General features: G+C 57.8%; 2 protein-coding genes across 6 annotated transcripts in view; one reads left to right on the top strand and one right to left on the bottom strand.

Annotated features, from left to right (window-relative positions):
- Positions 1 to 3,843, top strand: part of ELOF1 (elongation factor 1) — a 4,808-nt gene extending 965 nt beyond the window's left edge. For 4 of the 5 annotated variants that reach the window (XM_040449982.1, XM_040449983.1, XM_040449985.1 and 1 more), the window contains 3 exons: positions 2,549 to 2,682; positions 2,836 to 2,906; positions 3,219 to 3,843. In XM_040449982.1, the coding sequence (XP_040305916.1) occupies positions 2,567 to 2,682; positions 2,836 to 2,906; positions 3,219 to 3,283 (252 nt within the window). In that variant the 5' untranslated portion in view covers positions 2,549 to 2,566 and the 3' untranslated portion in view covers positions 3,284 to 3,843. Of the gene's footprint in view, positions 1 to 2,548; positions 2,683 to 2,835; positions 2,907 to 3,213 lie in introns of all 5 variants that reach the window. The other variant, XM_040449984.1, reaches the window with a different exon arrangement.
- Positions 3,844 to 6,935: 3,092 nt separating this feature from the next.
- On the bottom strand, positions 6,936 to 13,532 carry CNN1 (calponin 1). The gene is made up of 7 exons (XM_040449981.1): positions 13,398 to 13,532; positions 11,207 to 11,328; positions 9,018 to 9,084; positions 8,748 to 8,885; positions 8,457 to 8,567; positions 7,843 to 7,989; positions 6,936 to 7,737 (listed from the first exon to the last, which is right to left on the bottom strand). Exons 1-7 carry the CDS (start codon positions 13,458 to 13,460, stop codon positions 7,492 to 7,494), a joined length of 894 nt encoding a protein of 297 aa, XP_040305915.1. The 5' UTR covers positions 13,461 to 13,532; the 3' UTR covers positions 6,936 to 7,491.
- Between the last annotated feature and the right edge of the window lie 8,135 nt (positions 13,533 to 21,667).

The following is a 21,667-nucleotide window of genomic DNA, read 5'->3' as shown; positions in this document are numbered from 1 at the left end:
TTGGGGGGGGGGGGGGGGGGGTGTCTGGCTGCTTTCCCCTGCGGGCCCATCTCAGACCCTTTCTCCCCATTGCTCCCTGAGCCTCACCTGTACCAATCTTCTTGCCCTTTCGGGGGGCCGGAAGGGGGGGGGGAGCTGCTTCTGCCTCGGAGCCTTTGCAGTTGCTGTTCATCAGTCCGGACTGTTTTGCACTGTCGCCTTCTCTCATCATTCAGGCCTCAGTTTAAATGACTTTTACCCAGAGGGTCCTTCCCACCCCGCTCCTAGGTGAAGTTGCCCCATTCCGGAAGTATTCCCTTAGCCCTGATTGATTCATCTCATAGCACTTACTGGTAACGGAAATGATCTCCCTTATTAAGTTGTTAAGGGTCTGCCGTCGGCTACCAGCAGTTCCACAAAAGCAGACACTTTGCCTGCCTTGAGTGCAGCATTGCCGTGGCTCGCGGAGGGCCTGGCATTGGTTCATTCGTTCATTGAGTAAACATTCGTCGAGCGCCAGCTCTGTGCCACCAGCAGTTGTAGGCTCTGGGGATACAAAGAAAAGACACAAGTCCCTGCCATCGTGGAATGTACATTTGGAGGGAGGTGGACAGGGTGGGAGGTGCAGGGAGAGCCATAGGGAGGCTGTTTTGAAAATGACCAGGACCGGGGACTCGGACTACGGTCTTGGCTCTGGCGAGAAGAGAAGCGGGCAGGTTCTGGATGTCTTTTAGAGGTAAAGCCGCAGGATCAGGATCCGATAAGGGATGTGAGAGGGAGTGGAAGGAATCGAGGGGGAGTCCAAGGTTTGTGCAAAGATGGGTTTGCTATCTGCTGAGCTGGGGAAGACGGAAGGGGCCTGTTGAGGTGTCAGCAGCTTGGGTTTTGGACGGGTTACGTTGAAAAAGTGGGTTAGCATCCGGTAGCCGAGGCAGGTAGACGAGCCAGTCTGCAGCCGAGAGGAAACGTTGAGGGTGGCAGATCGGGAAGCCTCAGTGTAGAGGAGGCATTTGAAGCCCTGAGGCTGGGCGAGGTCTCCACGGAGGTGAGAGCAAATGGAGAGGAGCCCAAAGACTGAGCTCGTGGGCTCGTGTATCATCACGGAAGTCCGGGCTGGGGCCGGGAGAAAGCATCAGCAGAAACTGCAAGGCCCCACCAGTGAGGCCGGGGCAGAGTGCAGGGTCCTGAGAGCCGCGTGGGAAGGATGGGAGGACGGACCAGTGCGTCCAGTGCCCTGAGGAGGCGGGGAACTGCCCCCTGGGGGGAGCAGTATGGTGGGGGGGGGGGCGGGTAGAGGGAGAATGGGAGGAAATGAAGACCGGGAACGCAGGCAGCTCTTCTAGAATTCTGGTCTTTATTCCTGTGTCACGGAGGAAGAGCCACACAGGTGGAGTGTAGGGGGGACAGGGAGAGGGGAGAGTGCCTGGGGACGGTGATCCTAGAACCCTGAGCTCAGTGCCTGGCGTGGGAGGCCCCTGTCTCCAAGACACCTGTCCCTAGATGTGCCTCTGCTGCTTGAGCCCATCATCTTCCCCCAGCATCTTGTTCTCCCTGTGCGTTAGGCATCAGAGGATGATGCCACCTTCTCCCCCTACCCACCCTGTCCATCCCCCACCACCTTAGGAGTCATCCCGGTCCCTCCTTCTCTGGCCACGCTCTGAGACTCTCTCACCCCCCGCCATCCCTCCACCCTGCACAGCCCTGGCGTTCATCTGTATCCACACCTCTGACCTGTACTCCTCGATGCCCTAGAGAGGCAGTGATTTCATCCTTTGTCTCCCCACTGCCCACCCTCCCACCCAGGATCCATCCAGACCCTTCCCCCCTGCCCCCACTCCCTGTTTAGCCTGCCCCTCGCCACCCCCTGCCCCATGTGGTCCCCCGACGCTGGCCGGGGCCCTCAGACACCTGTCTTCGGTCGTGGTATGTGGCAAGGACTGGAAATGCTTGTCCCCCAGTCTCTGCCCACCAGCCCCTTGTGTGTGGAGAGTTAGCCCAGGGGGCTTCTCTGGAGGATCTGTCCTATCCCTTGAGTGTCATTCCTCCTAGGTGTCCCTTGTGTGTCCCTTTGACGAGAGGAGTAGCTGCTCCTAAAAGCGCCGGCTCCTGGGCACTTAGGCTGTGCCCATCCCCGCGCAGCTGGTCCGTCAGAGCCTCTTGCATCATCCTCACCAGGAACAGTGGCGTCCTGCCTGGGTGCCGAGGATGGGTGGGCCGGGTCCCGTGCTCGGCACTCCGTGTACCGTTTGTCATGGCAGCCGCACAGACCCCCGTGTGGGTAGCAGCCTCATCTCTGTTTTACTGACAGAACACTGAGGCACAGAGAGCTTAAGTCACCTGCCCGGGGCCACCCAGCAAGTGGAGGGCCACGATTAGAACTCGGGCCACCTGTTGCCAGAGCCTGCTCCCATCCCCTGCCCAGAGTGTGCCTGGATCCGCCTACCTGGGGACTGGGAGCCTCATCCCTCAGAGGCGGAGCCTTCTTCCCAGCCTGCCCCCTAGAGCATCGAGCTGGAGGGCTCTGTGGGTCCCCTGGGTTGCTGACTCCTGTCCCCCACCGCCACCGCAGGTTTGCCCTCCTACAGACATGGGGCGCAGAAAGTCCAAACGGAAGCCACCCCCCAAGAAGAAGATGACAGGCACCTTAGAGACCCAGTTCACCTGCCCCTTCTGCAACCACGAGAAGTCTTGTGACGTGAAAATGTGAGTGGGGGACGGGGCCTCCCCTCTCCTCCCAGAGTCGGGAGGCAGCTTCCCTGCTCCCACCATCCTTTCTGCTCCAGGCCCTCCCACTTAGGGCGATCGTCACCCATAGACGCTGGCTCCTTTACTCACCAGCCCCTCCTCCTGTTCCAGGGACCGGGCCCGCAACACCGGAGTCATCTCGTGTACCGTGTGCCTAGAGGAGTTCCAGACGCCCATCACATGTATCCTTGGGAAACCAGGCTCTTGCGGGGAAGTGGGGTGGGTGGGGAGGGGTGGGGGCAGTCAGGGCTCCCCTGCCCCGGGTGGGCTGCTCTAGGGCACCTGGCCAGGGGCGAGGGGACTGGATCCAGTCTTTGCTCCTCTGGCCTTCCTGCTTACGCTTTTGTGGGCCGTGACCTCCCCGGGGCGGGGACAAGGCGCCACCTGCTGACTTGTGTAGGGTTCCCGGCGGGGATCTGGCTGACACCAGTGAGAGGGGTGCATACAGGGAAGGGGCCCGATGCCACCAGTTGCCCTTGACCTCAGCGGCCCAGATCTGTCAGAACCGGTGGACGTGTACAGCGATTGGATAGATGCCTGCGAGGCAGCCAACCAGTAGCGATGCAGAGGACCCACTCCCGCGGCAACCCTGCCTGCCGTGGACCTGCCCCGCTGGGTGCCAATCCAGAGACATTCCAGGGTCCGCGGTGTGGGTCCAGGGCCTTCACAGCCCTCTGCGTGTATGGAGTGGGTGTGGGTGTGAGTGTGGCCGTGGCAGCGTGCCTGTGGGCACGGACTGGAGTTGAGGCGGGGTTGTTGGGCCCCCCCCCGGGGGCCTGAAGTGCTTCCCTTGGCTCTGAAAGCCTTTAACTTGCTTGCTCCTCCTCGGGGCCCGCGTCCTGACGTTCTGGGCAAGGACAAGCCCAGCAGAGGCTGCCAAGGGACTTTCCAGCCTCCTCACCCATCTCACCAGCACCCTGTGAACTGGACTGCCCCCCGCCCCTCCCCTGCCTCCCAAGGCCTGTGGCCTGGGATTCAAAGCCACAGTCCCACAGGCCCCGTGGCTGGGACCTGGCAGAACAGCCCCTTTTCCTGTTTAGTTGCTTTTGTAGAGGAGGAAGGGGCTGGGCTGGGGATCGCCGTCGGTCACGAGCCCCTAAATAAAGCAGCTGATGCAAACTCCTGCTTCTTTGTGATTTCCTGGGTTCTGGGTCAGGCCCAGGGGTTCAGTGAGGGAGAGGGGGAGACTGAAGCACTCAGAGGTGGCCTGGCGGGCCATTGGAAATGGGGTTTGGTCAGTCCTTCAAACTGTCCATTTTGTCCATGCAACAGGCATTCGGGATGAAGCCATGGCAGTGCTGGGCCCGAGGCACACGGATGAACCCACAGACACCTGGCCAGGCATTTACAGGCACAACAGAAAATGGGGCCAATGGAGCCCGGGGTGACCAGAGAAGGCTTCCTGGGGTCGGTCCGAAAGAAGAAGTGATACTCAAGGGCCACCCTGTGCCAGAAGCTGCTCTCAGGCTTGCCTGCCCTGCCCACCCCCCCACCCCCCCCGAAAGGTGCCTGTGAGGTAGGTGCCCCAGGCTCACCGGTGAGGAATTGGGCCAGAGATGGCAAGTCACTGGCCTAACGTCCCACAGCCGGAAAGCTGCAGAGTTGGGCCTTGAACCTAGGAGGCCTGGCGTCACAGCCCGGGGTCTGACTGCCTAAGAGTCCAGGGTCCAGGCCGAGAGAACAGGTCTCTGCTTCCAGGGCTGCAGCGGTGACAGCATTGTGGAGCAGTAAGGGTCCGGGAAAGGGACCTTTTTCCGAGGGTGGTGAGGGGGGTCTCTGAAGACGAGGTGGGGCCGATGCTGGTGCGGTGTAATACATTTTGGTCCCTATCTCTAGTTCCTGGCACAGCTCCTCAACCCCTTGGAATTTCCTGAATGGCAGCATCTTTTGTCAACAGAGCCCCTTTTGATCACACCTACGTTCATGCCGATCGCTGTGGGACCCCAGATCAGCCTCAGGATGGGGCTGGTCACCGGAAGGTCCGTGATCACTGAGTGGGACCCTCAGTAACACCCACAACCTCTGAGGAAGGGAAAGGGGGGCTACAGATTAAGCTGTATAGCAACTTCAACAAGATTTGACAAGCTTGGGGGGTCGGTGAACCCACAGAAGTGCTGGGGGAGTGGGGTGCCCCTTCTCCCGACTTGGGCCCGTATGCCAGCTCCATCGAGCGCCTCCTGATTTATATTCTTTTCTAATAAACCGGTAATGTAGTAAAACGCAATGCTTCTCTGAGTTCTGTGAGCCACTCTGGTAAATTAACGAAATCGGAAGAGGTGGTCATGGGAATCCCTGATTATCACTGGTCAGTCAGAAGCACAGGTCATAACCTGGACTTGGAATTGGCCCTAAAGGGGAGGGACAGCCTCCTAAGACTGAACCCTTATCCTGGGAGATCCAATGCTGTCTGTCTCCAGGTCGTGTCAGAATTGAGTGAATTGCTTGGTTTTGGAAAAAAATGCATCTGAACCTTGCTGATGAACGGTGCTCTCAGATGGTCTTACAGGTGTGGAGGTCCTGACGCTCCGGCAGCCTGGGGCCCATCAGCACCCGCACCCGGCTTTGAGCCTGGGCAGCAGGTGGCCTGTGCTTTGCATTCCTCGTTGGTACAGCAGAAAGGACGCTAGAACGTTCCAGGGCCATGCTGAGACTGGAGGGGCCTAGCACAGTGCCTGGCATGGTTTAAGTGACTCTGGGACCCACTCAGGGCACTAAGGGGTGTGGGACAGCCGAGGGGGGATGCTGAGCTAGCCACCAGGCCCGGCCACTGGGTCTGGCATGTTCCCCCACTCCCACCTGGAAGCCCACCCTGCCCTGCCCGTCCTGTGGTGCTCTCGCCTCCCCCCTCCAAGGTCCCAGGCAGGAGCCAGTGGGCACGGGCGGAGCGGTGGACAGGTGCCTGGGCGGGGGTGCCCTCTGGGGTCCAGCAGAAAGGGGGCTCATTCCTCCAGCTTCCAGGGCCCGCCCACCCCAGTCACACAGGCCAAGTGCTAATATGGTGCTGTTTTCTCGAGGAGGCAGGGCCCTGGGCCAGGCATGGATCCTCCTCAGCATAGCTCCCCCTGTGCTGGCCCTGGGGGAGCAGGACTTGTACTAGCCAGGCCAAGAGCGCCTGGAATCCCTTTTACGAGGCCCCAGGGGCTGTGTGCGTCCGTGCACACGGGTCTTCTGGTGTGTCTCCGCAGGTCCCCGTGTTCCAGCTTCATCCCCTGCTGTGCGTAAGGAAGGGGACACCACCGGTTCTGTAACCACCTGCCACCCCCACCCCCACACGGCCGCACCCTCCCTTTGGAAATCTGACAGGTGGTGCCTTCCAGGCAGGACCGCTGGCACTCACATCACTGGGAGGACAGGGGCCCCTCTGAAACGTGGACAGGTGGGGGCTGTCCACGGACTCTGAGGGCCCTGGGCTGGCAGGCCAGGCTCGGGAGTCAGCCCTCAGAAGAGGGCAGAGAGCGAGCTGGGCGCACAGGGCGGCCACGCCTGGCAGACGGCTACTCCCCTGCCCCGTGCCAGTCTACAAAGGGCCCTTGCCCCGCGCCCCCAAAGTGCCCATCCTGCCCCACTGCCTTGTCCCCTCCCACCTCCCCACAATCCGGGGCTGAAGGGTCCCGCCTGCCCACGGGGACCTCCGGAACCTGGCTGGACCACGTTCATTGGTCAGTACCAAATGCTTTCCCCCGTCCGGGGGTGTCATTTCAGCTTCCCCATGTCCCCAGGAGGCTCTCTGACCTCATTTTCATGTTGGGAAAACAGGCCTAGGGAGGGCAAGTGACTTGCCCCAAGTCAGTCAGCGTGTGAGAAGCAGAACTGTGTGATTCACACCCCATCTAGCCTGTCCCGGCGCTTGGGCACTTTTCCCCCCCCCCCCCCCCGGCAGACTTCCCAGAAAGGCACACGGGGGCGAGCACGTGCGCGTGGATATTATGTGTGAGGGTGTGCGTTTACGTGTCCTGAGTGGGAGTGTGTGCCGCACGTGTGCATCTGTGCAAGGGGAGTGTGTGTGCTCCACACACACAAAGTAAGGCACCGATTCTGCGTGTGAGTGCCTGTCCCGGGGCCTGCCAAGTGGCCGCGCGCTCCGTGTGCGCATCTGACGGTGTGAGCGTTGTGCCCCTGCAGACGCGTATGCGGGACGCGGAGCCGATCCGAGCAAGGCTGTTTGCACGGGTGCAAGAGACACGCGGGCTCCAGCAAAGAGCAGCCCCGAGTCCATGATTTTACAGCCGTTTATTGTGCTCCAGTGAAATAGAAAAAGAAAGTGCTCGCGTTACAAACGCCGCTGTCACATCCACGTATGCCTGTCGCTGCAAACCAAACCGCGTGTGTCCGCTGGGTCTCTGGGCATGCAGTTTGCTCCCACTGTGGGAATGGGGTGGGGGCAGGCCGAGCCTGGGCTCTGGGGGTTTTGCTTGGAGGGGGGGGACTTCTTGTCCTGGGGGGACCCACTTGTGAGGGGGGAGGGAATGACAGCCGGGGTAGCCTTGCTCAGTGCGTCCTCTGGGTGCTGTTGGGAACACCCGGCTCGGTGTTGGGTCCCGCGGCGCTCCAGGGAGGAGGGCCCCCTCCCCTCCCCCGCAAGCCCCCCAGTTTGCCCCCCTCCCCCACCAAATGCTAACCCTGTGGGCAGGTGCCGGCGGCGGGGGGGCGGGGGGGACGCCATGCAGGGGGAGGGGTCGACGGGGGGCGGCGCGCCCCCCCCCCCGAGGGCGCCGGCCCCCCCCCCGGGGGGGAGGGGGGGGGGGGGGGGTGGGGGGCCCCAGGGCCCTAGGCCGAGTTGTAGTAGTTGTGCGGGTGGTGGTTGTGGGCAGGCTCGCCCAGCTCCGGGTACTCGGGCGTCAGGCAGTACTTGGGGTCATAGACCTGGCGCGGCAGCCCGTACACCGTCATGCCCCGCTGCGAGGCCCCCTTGTTGCTGCCCATCTGCAGGCTGACGTTGAGCGTGTCGCAATGCTCCATGCCCAGCCCCGGCTCGAAGATCTGTCGCTTGGTCCCGGGTGCGGTCATCCCGGCCTGCAGAGGGCGCAGCCCGTCAGACCGCGGGCACCCAGCAGGGCAGGGGCCACCCCAGCGGCCCAGCCCGCGGCCCCCTGCCCCCTCCCCCCCCCCCCCACGCACCTGGCTGGCCCCCTTGTTGCTGCCCATCTGCAGGCTGATGGTAGCCTGGTCCAGGGGCTGGTCCGTGCCCAGCTTGGGGTCGTACAGGTGGCGCCGGGTGCCGTAGGCCGTCATGCCCTGCTGGCTGGCAAACTTGTTCGTGCCCATCTAGGAAGGAGAATCAGCCCGAAGGTCACAGAGCCTCACCCGGGGCCACGAGACAGAGCGTGTCGGCGGACCCTGGCTCGCCCTCTGCCGAGGCACCTGCTTCCATTGTCAGGCTCCGGACTGGACACGGAGGCCCAGCAAAGGCAGGTCACGTGGCCTGTAGGTGGCTCCGAGCCCCGGGGCCTGGCTTCCAGGGTTCGAGCCCCAGCGCGGCCACGTATCACGCGGGCAATCGCGGTAAGTGAGCCGGCTTCTCCAGGCCCCAGTTTCCTCATCTGGATAAAGGGTGTAACAATAGCACCCACCGCTCAGAGCCGCTGGACGCCAAGCACAGTGCCCGGCATACATCCGAGGTAGGGCCAGACAGCCTGTGCCCCAAAGCCTGCCGGGACCAGGGTGCCCTCCTGGCCTCCTTGACCTCCCCGCCCAGCTCAGCAGCAAGACCCCCGGTGAAGAAGGGGCAGTACCTGAAGCCCGATGATGTTCCTCCCTTCTCGTAGCTTCTCTGGCTCAAATCTCCGTTCCTGCTTCTCCGCGTACTTCACCCCTACGTTCACTTTATTCCCTTTCGTCTTGGCCTGGGGAGGGCCAAGGGAGCAGGGACTGACAAGGGAGCCTCCAGGCACCGTCCCCAGTTAGCACCTGCTCCCCCCTCCCACCCATGCTGGGCCCCGGGGGCACGAGTGGCCCCCACTCGCATCCCAGCCCACACCCTCCACAGCCCACCCGCCCCACGCCCACCCTTCAGCCTCACTCACCATGCTGGCCAGGGCCAGGAGGGTAGACTGCACCTGGGTGTGGTTGGTGTTCTCAAACAGGTCGTTGGCCTCGAAAATGTCGTGGGGCTTCACCCCATACTTGGTGATGGCCTTGATGAAGTTGCCGATGTTTTCCAGCTGGAGGGGAGCAGGCGCCAGTCAGTGGAGGGAGGCAGGGTTGGGGGGGGGGGGGGGGGGGGGGGGGGGGGGAGGGCCGAGGGGCGGTGTGGGCCAGGGGTTGAAAGAGTACAGAAAAGAGGCTGGGCTCACCTGGTGCCAGTTTTGGGTCGACTCGTTGACCTTCTTCACGGAGCCCGGCTGGAGTTTATTGATGAACCTACAAGGAGCCGGGGAAGGCAGCGAGGAAGGTACGCCCAGCCCCGCGGGACAAGGGGTCAGGGTGACAGCCAGTGGGCGATGTCGCGGGTTCCCACGGCAACCGGCACAGCTGCGGCCCCACTGATCCACCCCGCACACCCCGGCAGGACTGAGATGGGAAATCGGGAGCTGGGTTGGGCTCTCTAGCAGAAAGTCCCCTTATCCCAGGCTTTCAGGAGTCCCCTGCTGTGACCTTGTCTCCCTGGCAACCACCTTTCGGGCTGCTGGTCCTCTCCAGGCATCTGCACTGTGGAAAGCCTGCAGCCTGGGCCTTGGACTTCCCTTCCTGGCCACACTCACCCCCTTGATCTCCTCCAGTCTCTTGACCGCAAATGCCACCGATACGCCAACAGCTCCCCAGTGTCTCCGTGCAGCCGGGCCCCTCACTCCCCAATCCAGCTCCCTACATGCTATCTCAAATCCAGTGCACCCACCCCTGCCTCCTGACACCCACTTCCCCCAACTCAGCCCCTTCCATCTTCCCAGGCTCAGTAAACACAGCCTTCCAGGTGCTTGGGCAAAGCCCTCAGACTTGCCTTTGACTCTCCTATCCTTTTCTCCCATCCACACACCCAAGCACTCAGCAAGTCCTTTGGCTCTGCCTTCCAAAGACATCTAGAAGCCCACAGCTCCTTGCCACTCCCACCCTGCTCCAAGCCGCCCACATCTCTCTCCTGGGCTCTTTGCAGGGGCCTCCCTGGGGCTCCCAGCTTCCACCATGTCTCCTCCCGACCCTTCATCTTGTAGCTCGAATGGTCTTTTCAACAATAATTCTAGTTACTTCCCAACTCAAAGCTGTCCCATGGTTTCCCTTCAGAATAAAGATCCTAATACTTAGCATGACTGAAAGTGTGCCCCCTCTCCCCCGCCCCGCTCCGCCCAGCTAACTCCCTCCACCTCCTCATATCTCTCCTGGTTGTTCCTTGAACACACTACACTCGCTCACTCCCACCTCAGGGCCTTTGCACGGCTGCCCCCCTGCCTGACCCACTCTCCCCTCAGACGCCCTCCCAGGTCCCTCCCTCACTTCATCCAAGATTCCTCTCAAATGTTACCTCTTCAGAAAGACCTTCCAGGCCATTCTGTACAAAGCAGCCACCCTTTTCCCCACCCCGGCCCCCCGTCCTTCCCCACCAGACTTCTCTCCCCGGCACTTCCCACCCTCGGCAAGTATGTTATGTGATTATCTCATTGATTATTTGATCGATCTGCCCTCACTAGGACGAAAGCTCTACGTGAACTCAAAGTCAAGTCTGTTTTGTTCATTATCCCCAGTGCCTAGACCTGGCACGCAGCAGGTGCTCCATAAAGTCTCACGGCATGAAGGACTGAATGGGGGGAGGGGTGGGGGGTGGGCTCGGCACTCTTTAATGTCCAAGCAACCCTGTCCGAGCTGGGACACCAAGGTGTCCCCCTATTCCTTGTCCCGAGTGGATACCACAGAACAGGATCTCCCCACCCTGCCACCTTTCTAGCACCTAGATCTTGGTAAGCCTGCACCTTCGGGAAGCTTCTCAAGGGCATTCTCTGGCCACCATGGTCACCCTGCCCTGGGTCAGACTCAGAGATGCAGACAGGACCCCCACTGGGCTCAGGGCCCTAGCCAGCATTAACGTTGCCGTGGAATCTGGAATCAAAGCTTGGGAGCTGCGTGGGCTTTCATTTCTCTCGATGATTTAAGTTCTGAGAAGAGTAGAAGATGGGGACCTACTTAAATGACTGTGGTATATCTCTCGTGTCAAGCCAGTGATGGACAGCCATCATTGCCTGTTGCCCTCTGGCCACGATCTCTCTTTCTTGGAACTTGGAACTCTTGGAGGCCATAAATGGGCCCGCCCTGCCTTCCTAGATTCTGGAGTCACTTCTGTTGGAACAGTGTGGGACTTGGGGCCATGTGTTTTACCTGAGCCTCAGTTTTCTTTCCTGTTAAATGGGCACAATGATTATTTGCCACCACTGTTCCCAGGTCTCGGATATAAAGTGCCTGACCCGGCTTGGAGCCCCTAGTTGGTTGAGGGGCTGAGGGGCGGGGATGAACGCCCAGGTTGAGGGCAGCCCAAGGCAGAGTCTGCTCCACTCACTCGCAAAGAATGATGCCATCTTTGAGGCCGTCCATGAAGTTGTTGCCGATGCGGCGCCCTGTCACCCCCTCGATCCATTCTCGAAGCTCCTGCTCCCGCTGGTGGTCGTACTTCTGGGCCAGCTGGGGGTGGGGGGCGCAGAGAAAGTGGTGAGGACGCAGCGTGGAGCAGACTCAGTCCTCGGACCCCATCTGATATTCCCTGGGCCTGATCTTCTTCACCCCTTCCCAACTAAGGCAATTCTGCCCCAGCGTCCATGGGGGGGTAGGGGTGGGGGTTGAAGTGGGCTGAGGGCCAGAGCTGAGGTGGCACCTGCCCAGGGGGCCATTCCGGACATTCTGAGGTTTGGCACCAGAGAATGCGGACAAGGCGGGGGGTGGAGAGTGGGGGGTACTCAGAGCTGGGGGCGGGGCGGTGCCTGGCCTCTTGGTTCCCCCTCCAGGCCAAACTTGGGGCTTAGCTTCCCGGGGGCCCTGCCCGTCCCCCCCCCCCCCTGCTGGAAGCCTGGGCCCCCAGGCAGGGGAGGAGGAGCCCTAAGGAGGTGCCCTGAGTATTGCCTTGCAGGGGACTGTCCTGTCTTGCATGCCTGCCTCAGTGTCTCTTCAGGCCCTCATCTCCTGGGCTCCAGCTCCGGGTGGAGTGGCCGGGAGCTTGTCTCTGTCTTACTCCTGGCCCTGTGCGTGTGGCCGTATTTCTCCCTCTCCCCATCCCCGTGACCTCTCTCTCTCTCTCCAACCCTGTCTGTCTTTCCTTGGCCCTGTCTTCCTGTCCCCATCCCTCCGCGTCTGGCTGGGGGTGGGGCTCCTGGTGGGGCCATCTCTGCCTCGGGGCTGGTCTCCGACTCCAGGTTCCCTGCCTCTGGTGGGGGTGGGGCTCGTCCGGCTCCTCTCTCGGCCTCCCCATCCCTGTCTCGGTCTTATCTCGCGCTCGTGGCTCACCCTCCCCATCCGTCCCTCTCAAGTCTCTGGGCTCCCAGAATCTCCGTCCCTCTCCGTCCCTCGCCCTCTGCCCCCCTCCCCACGTTGCCCCCCTCCGTTTCTCCAGAACCCTCAGCCCCAGCCCCGACAGGCTCCAGAACTCTGGGGGACGGAGCTGGCCCTTCTCCTGGGGGAGGAGGAGGTGGGAGGGGGCGGCCCCTCACCTGGCCCCGGCCCTGCCGCCCCCCTCCCCACCAGCCCGGCTTTATAAAGCAAACCGGCCCTTATATAGCGCGGCCCCGCGGGCCGGGCTCCCTGAGGCCGCCTTATAAGGCGCGGCGGCTTCTCGCGGCTCTGGGGCCGGCGCTGGGGGGGAGGGGGGCGGCGCTGGGATCGCTCCCGGCCTGCGCACCCGCCCCCCCCCACCAGCCCCCTCCTCCAGCAGCCAGGATCCCCCGACCCTGGATCCTATTCCAGCTCTCCGCGTCCTCGCTGTACACTGGGACAAGCCACCCCGAGCCTCAGTGTTTCCCTCTGTCAAATGGGGCTGGGACTTCTCCCCTGGCAACGCTCACGGGAGCATTCCAGTGAGTTGGGGACTTCAAGTTCACTGCCCTGCAGAAGCTGAACCCCCATTCGGGGGTGTGTGGGGGGGGGGGGCGGGGAGGCCAGGATCCTAGCTCTGCAGCTCCCTTATTTAGAACCCTAGCTACTTACCGCTCCTCTCTGAACCTCAGTTTACCCATCCAAAGCATGAAGGTGGTGTGTGCATGTTCTCCCAGCCCAAAACGAGGACATGTCCGTCGTGTCCCTAATGCTCCCTCTCTGACCTCCCCAGCTGTCTCCGCCCCCCGCTTCAGGATCTCCCACACTTTCTGGGCCTCCCTTCCCCACCATCCCAGCTCTCAACCACTCCCCAGTTCCTTTTTGAGATGGTGGGTGCAAGGAAGATCAAGTCCTTTCCCAGCCCCCCGCCCCCCAACATAAAAGGAACAGGGGACAGGTTAACAGGAGGCTCTGATCAAGCAGGGTCTTCACCAGGGACTGACCTCCTCAGTTTACCTATATGGTTGCCTGCATGCCCCCCATTTTACACGCCCCACCCCAACAGTCGCTGAGGGCTCTGGGATGCTCAGGATGGGGAGGAAGGCGGGCCGTACCCCATATTTGTCCTTTTGTCCCCTCTGGTCCCAAATCACATGGGATAGACCAGAACCCCATGGGGCCGTTGGCCTGCCGGGGTGTATGGGCCGGGGTTGGGGGGGGGGGCCTACCTTGTTCTTGACCTCAGCCGACAACCCATAGGCGGGGCCCCGGTTGAAGTGAGCAGAAGACATGCTGGCTGGTGGTGGGCAGAGGCACTGAGGACTGAGGCAGCAGCTTAAGGCTCCGTCTGCAGCCCCTTCTTCCCTCCTCACACGTTTTTGAAGCTCCGGAGGCGGCCCGGGCCTCTTCCAAGGCCGTCCCATTGGCCGCAGGGGCCTGCCAAGGGGCGGGGCACCCCCCACCTCGGCCACCCCCCTCTCCCCCCCACGTGATGTCAGGGCCTTGGTATTGGGAGCCGATTGTGTCATTGTTTCCACCTAGGGGGGCGGCCTGGGTTATTATTGGGGGGGGGGGGCTTGGTCATAAGAGATCAAGCTTCCCCCATCCTTCCCTACCCTCCACTGTTCTTTGGACCTCTGGCAGGGTCACCTAGTCTCTCCGTGTCTGTCACTGAGGTCACCTCTCCTTGTCCGTCTCCGGTCTTGAGGCAAGACCGCAGCCCACGGTAGCTTAGTGAGCACCACCCTGGGTTTAGCTCCAGACGCCAACGGTCTGTAGCTGAGCCTCGGTTGCCACATCTGTGAAATGGACCAATGGACAGTCCGTGCCCGGTGTGGAGTGCCTGGCACAGGAAAGGACTCAGGATAAGGCCAGTATTTCCCCTGAGCGTCTGGCACCCTACTTCCGTCCCCTCCGGTCCCTCGGAAGGACCTGGGGGAGCAGAGATCCTGGATTTTACCCTCCCCATCTACCTGCGGGTTGCCTTGGCCGTGGGGTGTCTGTGTTAGCAGGTTTCCTTGTCCCAGCCAGGCCGGCCTGGAGGGATCCCACGTAAACAGCCCCATCTGGCCAGATCTCACCCCCGGGGACCACAGAGGAGGATGACATTGACCACATCATGCCACTTATGGCAAGGCCACGTTAGTGACACTTGGATGATGTCAGCAATATCTGCCATATACTGATGGGACGTGCAATTTGCTGGCCACATGCTAAGGGCACGGCTGTGATATGCTGATATGACAGTGGCTCTTATGTCAGGCCCTGTTACAAGGACTGTACATGTACCAACTCGTGCCTCACAACGCCCTTAGAAAGGGATGCTGTTACTTTTTTTAAGTGAATTTATTTATTTTATTAAAAAAAATTTTTTTAATGTTTATTTATTTTTGAGAGAGAGATAGACAGGGCGTGAGCAGGGGAGGGGCAGAGAGAGAGGGAGACAGAATCCGAAGCAGACTCCAGGCTCTGAGCTGTCAGCACAGAGCCAGACATGGGGCTTGAACTCACAAACTGTGAGATCATGACCTGAGCTGAAGTCGGGCGCTAACTGACTGAGCCACCCAGGCGCCCTTATTTATTTTGAGAGAGAGAGAGAGGGAGAGCGCTCGCCCGTGCACGAGTGGAGGAGGGGCAGAGAGCGAAGGAGAGAGAATTCCAAGTAGGTCCCCGCCGTCAGTGCAGAACCCCACGAGGGGCTTTATCTCATCAACAGTCAGATCGTGACCTGAGCCAAAATCCAGAGTCAGAGACACTCAACCGACTGAGCCACCCAGTCGCCCCCAGATGCTGTTATTATACACACTTTACAGATGGGGAAACTGAGGCATGGGGTATGGAATCCCTTTCCGAGTGTCACCCAGTGTCAGTGGCAGAGCAGAATTTGACCCCAGGCCCCTGCCCCTAATGCCATCGCGCTAAGTCAAGGTTCCTCAACCCCGGCACTGTGGACAACAGGGCTGGATAATTCTTCCCGGCCAGAGTCTCTCCTGGGCCTTACCGTAATTGAGGCGGCATCTCCGGCCTCTACCTACCAGATGCCAGTAGCACCCCCTTAGTCTTGACAAACAGCAACGTCTCCGGACATTGCCAAATGTCCCAGCAGGGAGACGGGAGAGGGAAGGCAGATCTTTCCTGTTTGAGAACCACTGGTCTAAACCAATAGGCTAAAATACATAAAACGAGCCCACAATTAGCTCCTGGTATAATCCTAAATGCACTGGGTCTGTTCACTCCTGCCTCACAACAGCCTTCCGACGTGGGGTCTGTACGCGGCACAGAGAGGTGACGCCGCCCGCCTGGCCTTACACAGCACGAGGGCGACGCAGCCAGGATTCGAACACGCAGATTCCGGGATCCTGCCCACGCTGAGCGGCCCGGGGCGGGCCCCGGGTCTCTGCGGCGCAAGGCGGGGAACGCGCGCCTCGGCGGAGCAGGCGGCTGGCGCCCCCTGGCGGCCCGGGAGGGGCGAGGGCGGGAGCGGGGCCCGGCGGGATCCGGCCGGCGGTGACGCGAAGCGCTGACTCACTCGGCTCCGCCCCGCCCCGGCCCTCGGCCGTTTGGCCATTTATAGAATCCGCGGGGCCTCTGAAGTCACTGCCCAGGCACGACGGGGGCGGAGTGGGGGAGCTCTTGGCGCGTCCCCAGACGGGGCAGCCCGGGGTCTCCCTAGGGGGCGACCCTCTCTGGCTCTGCCCTGTCCCTCCGATTCTAGTCCGTGTCGGTGTCTCTTTCTATGTCTCTAGGTCCCTCTCTACCTCGCCCAGTCTTTTTATGTCTTTGTCTCCGAATCTGCCAGCCTCACTGTCTCTCTCTGTCTGTTCCCCTGTCTCTCCATCTCTGGGTCTCTGTTTCACCTTTCTAGGTCACTGTTTCTCTCACTCCATGTCTCTGTCGTTTCTGTCCTTCCCTGAGTCTCTTGTCTGCTTGAAGGGGTTGAGGTGGAGGGAGGGGGCTGATCCCGTCCGGAGGCCCCCGCCCCAGTGGACTCCCCCATCACTGGCTGTCCAGTGTGTAGACCCCTTCTCAACTCCTGTCTGGAGTTCTCGGGTCCCAGCCCCTCTGTGCCTCAGTTTCCCATCTAAATGAAGGGTGGGATCTTGTAAGAAACGGAGTCGCCCCGAAGGGCTCGCCACGGTTATGAAAGAAAAACTCTGCCTTTCCTTAATCTAGGGAGTCCCCTAGAACGGTCCTGACTCTCACGGCCATCTAAAAATCAGAACACACAACTCTGTACTTGTGTGTCTCCGGGAAAGAGCCGCTGCCCCCTTCCCCCTGCACCCGCCTATCTGGGCATCCCCCACTATGCCAGCCCCCTCGCATCTAGCTTCCCCTTCCTGAAAACAGGCAGAAGCTGTTGTTCATAATGTCTTCTGTTTCTCGAGGGGTCACTCCATGCTAGGCACTGTGCCATACACAATCCCATTTAGTCCTCACTGCCACCCTCTTGGGGTGGAAATGTGTAGACCCATTTTATAGATAAGGAAACTCAAGGTTCAGAGAGACCAAGCCACTCTCCTAGGATTACGCTGCTCCCCCTGCTCCTAGATCCTTCCACATGTATTTCTTATTTATTTATTTTGAGAGAGAAAGAGAGCATGGGGGGGGGGCGGAGGGGGAGCAGAGGGAGAGAGACAAAAGAATCCCAAGCAGGCTCCGTGCTGCCAGCACAGAGCCTGACTCAGGGCTCAAACCCACGAACTGTGAGATCATGACCCCCAACCGAAATCAAGAGTCAGACACTCAACCAGTACTTGTTGAGCACCCAAACACACTCCCACCTCAGGACCCTTGCACCAGCGGTCCCTTCCAGCAGTCACATTTCCAAAAGACGCCTGCATGGTGATGCCTTCACTTCTTCTGCTCAAATGTCACCACTTTGGAGAGGCCCTCCCTGACCACCTGCTCTAAAATAACAGCATCACCCAGACTGACTTTGAGAGGGTGAGCACGAGGGAATTGTTCACATGTGTTTGCACCTGACAGTTGCTGTGTCTGCCTCCATAAAAACTTTCACTTTAAAAAGTCATTTTTAGGGGTGCCTCGGTGGCTCAGTCAGTTAAGCGTCTGACTCTTGATTTCGGCTTAGATCATGATCTCACGGTTCGTGGGATCAAGCCCCGCATTGGGCTCTGCACTGACAGTGGGAGCCTGCTTGGGATTCTCCCTCTCCCTCTCTCTCTCTCTGCCCCTCCCCTGCTTGCACTCTCTCTCTCAAAATAAATAAACTTTTTGCAAAGTCATTTTAAAAGCCCCCACTTATATCTGATGCTAATATAACACTGCATGTCAATTATATTTTAATGAAAAAATTAAAGGCCTACCACGCTATCTCCTTTCCTCGCTTTCTTTTTCTTATCATCTCCTGTTTTCTCAACTTGTATCTCATCCTGTGAGCATAAAAACTCCACGGGCAGGGCTTTGCTTGCTTTGTTCACCGCTCTGTCTCCAGTGCCCGTACATTGCCTGCATACAGCAGGCACTCAAAAAAGGCTCGCTGGGTAAAAGGAATTAAAGTTGATGAGCCAGGACTCAGACATTTGTCCGCAATGTTGGTGTTTAAGCATGCACAAAGGAAGGGCATAATTTCCAGGAAATTCCTGGACTAAGGATAGTTGAGCTGGGGATCTCCTTTGTGTTTCCATCCTAACTTTCCCCAGAAGACCAGCTTGGGGGTGGTTAGGGGGTTGGGCCTCGGGCCATGGTGGGAGTTATGTAGGCCATTCTCCGGTTGCCCACTCCCTGGTCCAGTCATGAGCTCTGCAAGATGTTTTGTAGGAAAAACATCTGGTTGAACAATGGAGACTTTTTTCAAAAGGGGACCGGTGACTACCAGATGGGCAAAATTCAGGACACCCGACAACACCAAGTGCCGGGGAGGCCGCAAGAACGTTGTGGGTGGATGTGGGCAGTTTGTTGAGAGGTTTCAAAATGACAAGTGTCCTTTCCTTTTCTGGTGGTTATAATTTTATATATCAAGTCGACTGAGCCATGGGGTACCCAGATGGTTGGTCAAATGTCCTTCTGGGTGTGTCTGTGAGGGTGTGTTTGGGTGGGATTCATATTTGAATTATAAACGGGAAAACAGACTGCCCTCCCCAATATGGAGGGGCCTCATTCAACCAGGCGGAAGCCTGAACAGAACAAAAAGACTGACCTTCTGTCCAGTAAGAAGAAAACGCCTAATGTCTGACATCCGTCTTTTTTCTCCCTCCAGACTGGAACTTCTTGGATCTCAAATTTGCCAGCTCTCACACCGGAACTTACATTCATTGGCCCTCTGGGTTCTCAGAGCTTCAGACTTGGACTAGAACTACATCGTCTGCTCTCCTGGGTCTCCAGCTTGCCAACTGCGATATTGGACTTATTAGCCTCCATAATCATGTGAGTCATTTCCTTGTAATAACACCCCCTCGTCTCTCTCTCTCTCTCTCGTTCTCTTTGTTTCTCTCTATTATAACTGGTTCTGTTTCTCTGGAGAATCCTATTTAACACATCTTCTGATCCAGAAAATCATTTTTAGAATATACCTAAGAAGTATAAGTGGAGGTGTGAAAAGAACATTTATTGCAGTATCTTCTTGACAACAAGTTACCCTGGGGGCATCTGGGTGGCTCAGTCTTTAAGCGTTCCACTCTTGATCTCAGTTCAGGTCTCAGTCTCAGCTCAGGTCTTGATCTCAGGATTGTGAGTTCAAGCCTCATGTCTGGGAACCACGCTGGGTGTGGAGCCCACTTAAAAAAAAAAAGAAGAAGAAGAAGAATAGAGAGAAGGGGGTTCTGGATCCATATTCCATGGGTTTGGAACATGCCCTGTTGCTTCCTGACTGTGTGACCTTGGCGAGATATCGTAACTTCTCTGTGATTCCGTTTCCTCCTCTGGGAAATGGGCATATTGATAGTACCTGCTTCCTAGATTTCTTTCTTAACTTTTAACTTTTAGATAATTTTAGACTTACAGAAAAGTTCAAAAATAGCATAGAGTGTTCCCATTTACCCTTCACCTTGCTGCCCCTACTGTTAACATCTTATGTAACCAAGTACACTTATTAAAACTAAGAACTTAACCTTGGTACAATACTATTAATAAACTACAGCCTTGATTTGGATTTCTCCAGGTTTTCTACTCCTCCTTTTTCTGTTCCAGGACCCAATCCAAGATCTCTCATGGCATTTAATTGTCATGTCTCCTTAGACTCCTCCAGTCAGTGACAGCCCCTTGTCGTTCATGCCCTTGGCACTCCTCAAGAGAACCGGTCGGCAACTGTGTAGACTCTCTCCACTTGGTTTATCTTGATTGGATTGAGGTTTTCACATTACTGGGAAGGATACCAGAGAGGTGATGTTCCCTTCACATATCGGGGGCTTATGATGTCACCGTGACTCACTGCTGGTGCCTTTAACTTCCATCCCTTGGTTAAGGTGCTGTCTGCCAGGATCCGACACTGTGAAGCTTCTATCTTTCCCAGGGTTGTCGTGTGGACCGCGCGTAAAAGGGCCTGTATCGGGGCTCCACACATACTGTTCTGCTGCGTTAGTAAAAACAAACACAAAAACACAAAAGACACAACTATGTAAAACGCCTGTGCTTGAATCCACTCCTTCTGTAAGGATCAACAAGAAAATAAGAGCCATAAGTGCTTCAAGAGGAGAAGGGACACTGGGAGCCCCGAAGACGGCGGCCAGGTCGCCGACACGACCGCCACTCACGCACGCCCTCGCCCACGTCCGAGCTGAGCAGAGCAAACTGCGCCTGCGCAGAGCTGGGCTCCGGCGCTCTCCCAGCAGTGCCCACGTGGCTGTCAACGTGCTGGGGAGGGGGCGTGCACAAGCCCCCTGTACCGGCAGTTGATTGGCTGGCGCTCCTCTCAGCCTGGCCAATCACAGGAGTCTTGATGCCGCGGCTGCGCAGGCTTTCAGGCAGCCTGAGGGTGGCGCGCGCGCGTATCCTGTCCCCGCATGGCAATTCCTTACCTTATGGAGGCCAAGGGACTGCAGATATGGCTTTTGCGGGTTGGATAACTGCCCTTGCCTGGCCTTGCGGGGTGGATAACTCTGTTACTGCCAGCCCCCCCCGTTTTATGTGCTAATCCTCTTCGGTTAATAGCCTTCAACTGGGGCTTTCCAGGGGGGCCTGGAAGCGCCCTACTCCAATCTGACCTCATCTCGTATCACTTCTTTTTTTTAATTATTATTATTTTTAATGTTTATCTATTTTTGAGAGAGACAGAGCTTGAGCGGGGGAGGGGCAGAGAGAAAGGGAGACACAGAATCCGAAGCAGGCTCCAGGCTCCGAGCTGTCGGCACAGAGCCCGACGCGGAACTCGAACCCACGGACCGTGAGATCATGACCTGAGCCGAAGTCGGAGGCCCAACCGACTGAGCCACCCAGGCGCCCCATTTGTCTTTTTTTAAGTAGACTTTAAAAAAATTTTTAAATATGTACAACATAAAATTTACCATTTTTAAGTGTACACTTCTGTGTTATTAAGTACATTCACATTGTTATGCAATCGTCACCACCATCCAGCACCAGAACTTTTTCAGTCTTCCAAAATGGAAACTGTAGCCATTTAACGCTAACTGCCCATTCTCTATTCCCTTCAGCTCCTGGCAAACACCATTCTACTTTCTGTCTCTCTAATTTGCCTGTTCTAGGGACCCGCTATAAATGGAATAATACAGTATTTGTCCTTTTCTGACTGGTTCCTTTCATTTAGCACAATATCCTCAAGGTTCATCCATATTGTATCATGTATCAGAATTTACTTAATTTTTATTATTTTATATATTTTTCAAATGTTCATTAGAGAGGGAATGAGAGAGCATGGGGGAGGGGCGGGGGGCAACAGAGGATCTAAAGTGGGCTCTGTGCTGGGGCGCCTGGGTGGCTCAGTCGGTTGAGTGTCCGACTTCAGCCCAGGTCATGATCTCGCAGTCAGAGAGTTCAAGCCCTGCATAGGGCTCTGTGCTGACAGCTCAGAGCCTGGAGCCTGCTTCGGATTCTGTGTCTCCCTCGCTCTCTGCCCCTTCCCCGCTCATGCTCTGTCTCTCTCATTCTCAAAAAATGAATAAATGTTTAAAAAAAAATTTTTTTTAATAAAGTGGGCTTTGTGCTGACAGCCGACAGCCCAATATGGGGCTTGAACTCACAAACTGTGAGATCATGACCTGATCCAAAGTTGGATGCTTAACCCACTGAGCCACCCAGGTGCCCCCATGTTTTAAAACGTTTAAACTGAGCTATTACATAAAGTAAAATGTATGGATCTTAATGGAAAGCTCAATGAATTTTCACATATATACTCATGTAGTCGTTACATAGCTCAAGCCATAAAATATTTCTTTTTAAAATGTCTTTATTGGGGCACCAGCAAGCAAGCACACAAGCAAGATGGGGCTAAACTTTTGGGCTAATTACATGGGGTCAACGTTCCAAGTTCAAAATAGATTAACATTAACAAGATGGCAGCCACAATTATGTCCTAAACAGTTCTGAC

The sequence above is a fragment of the Herpailurus yagouaroundi genome, unplaced genomic scaffold, assembly GCF_014898765.1.
Source record: "Herpailurus yagouaroundi ecotype Mexico unplaced genomic scaffold, PumYag 200, whole genome shotgun sequence".
NCBI lineage: Eukaryota > Metazoa > Chordata > Mammalia > Carnivora > Felidae > Herpailurus > Herpailurus yagouaroundi.
Note: the sequence above shows the minus strand (reverse complement) of the source record. Positions and strands in the feature narration are given on the sequence as shown.

Bases quoted from the DNA above. Each gene is read 5' to 3' on its own strand.
- CNN1 (XM_040449981.1), bottom strand. From the start codon at position 13,460: ATGTCTTCTGCTCACTTCAACCGGGGCCCCGCCTATGGGTTGTCGGCT. The intron at 9,085-11,206 runs GTGAGTGGAGCA...GGCTCCTTGTAG, and splicing joins GATGGCATCATTCTTTGCGA to GTTCATCAATAAACTCCAGC. The intron at 8,886-9,017 runs GTGAGCCCAGCC...GCTCCCCTCCAG, and splicing joins CGACCCAAAACTGGCACCAG to CTGGAAAACATCGGCAACTT.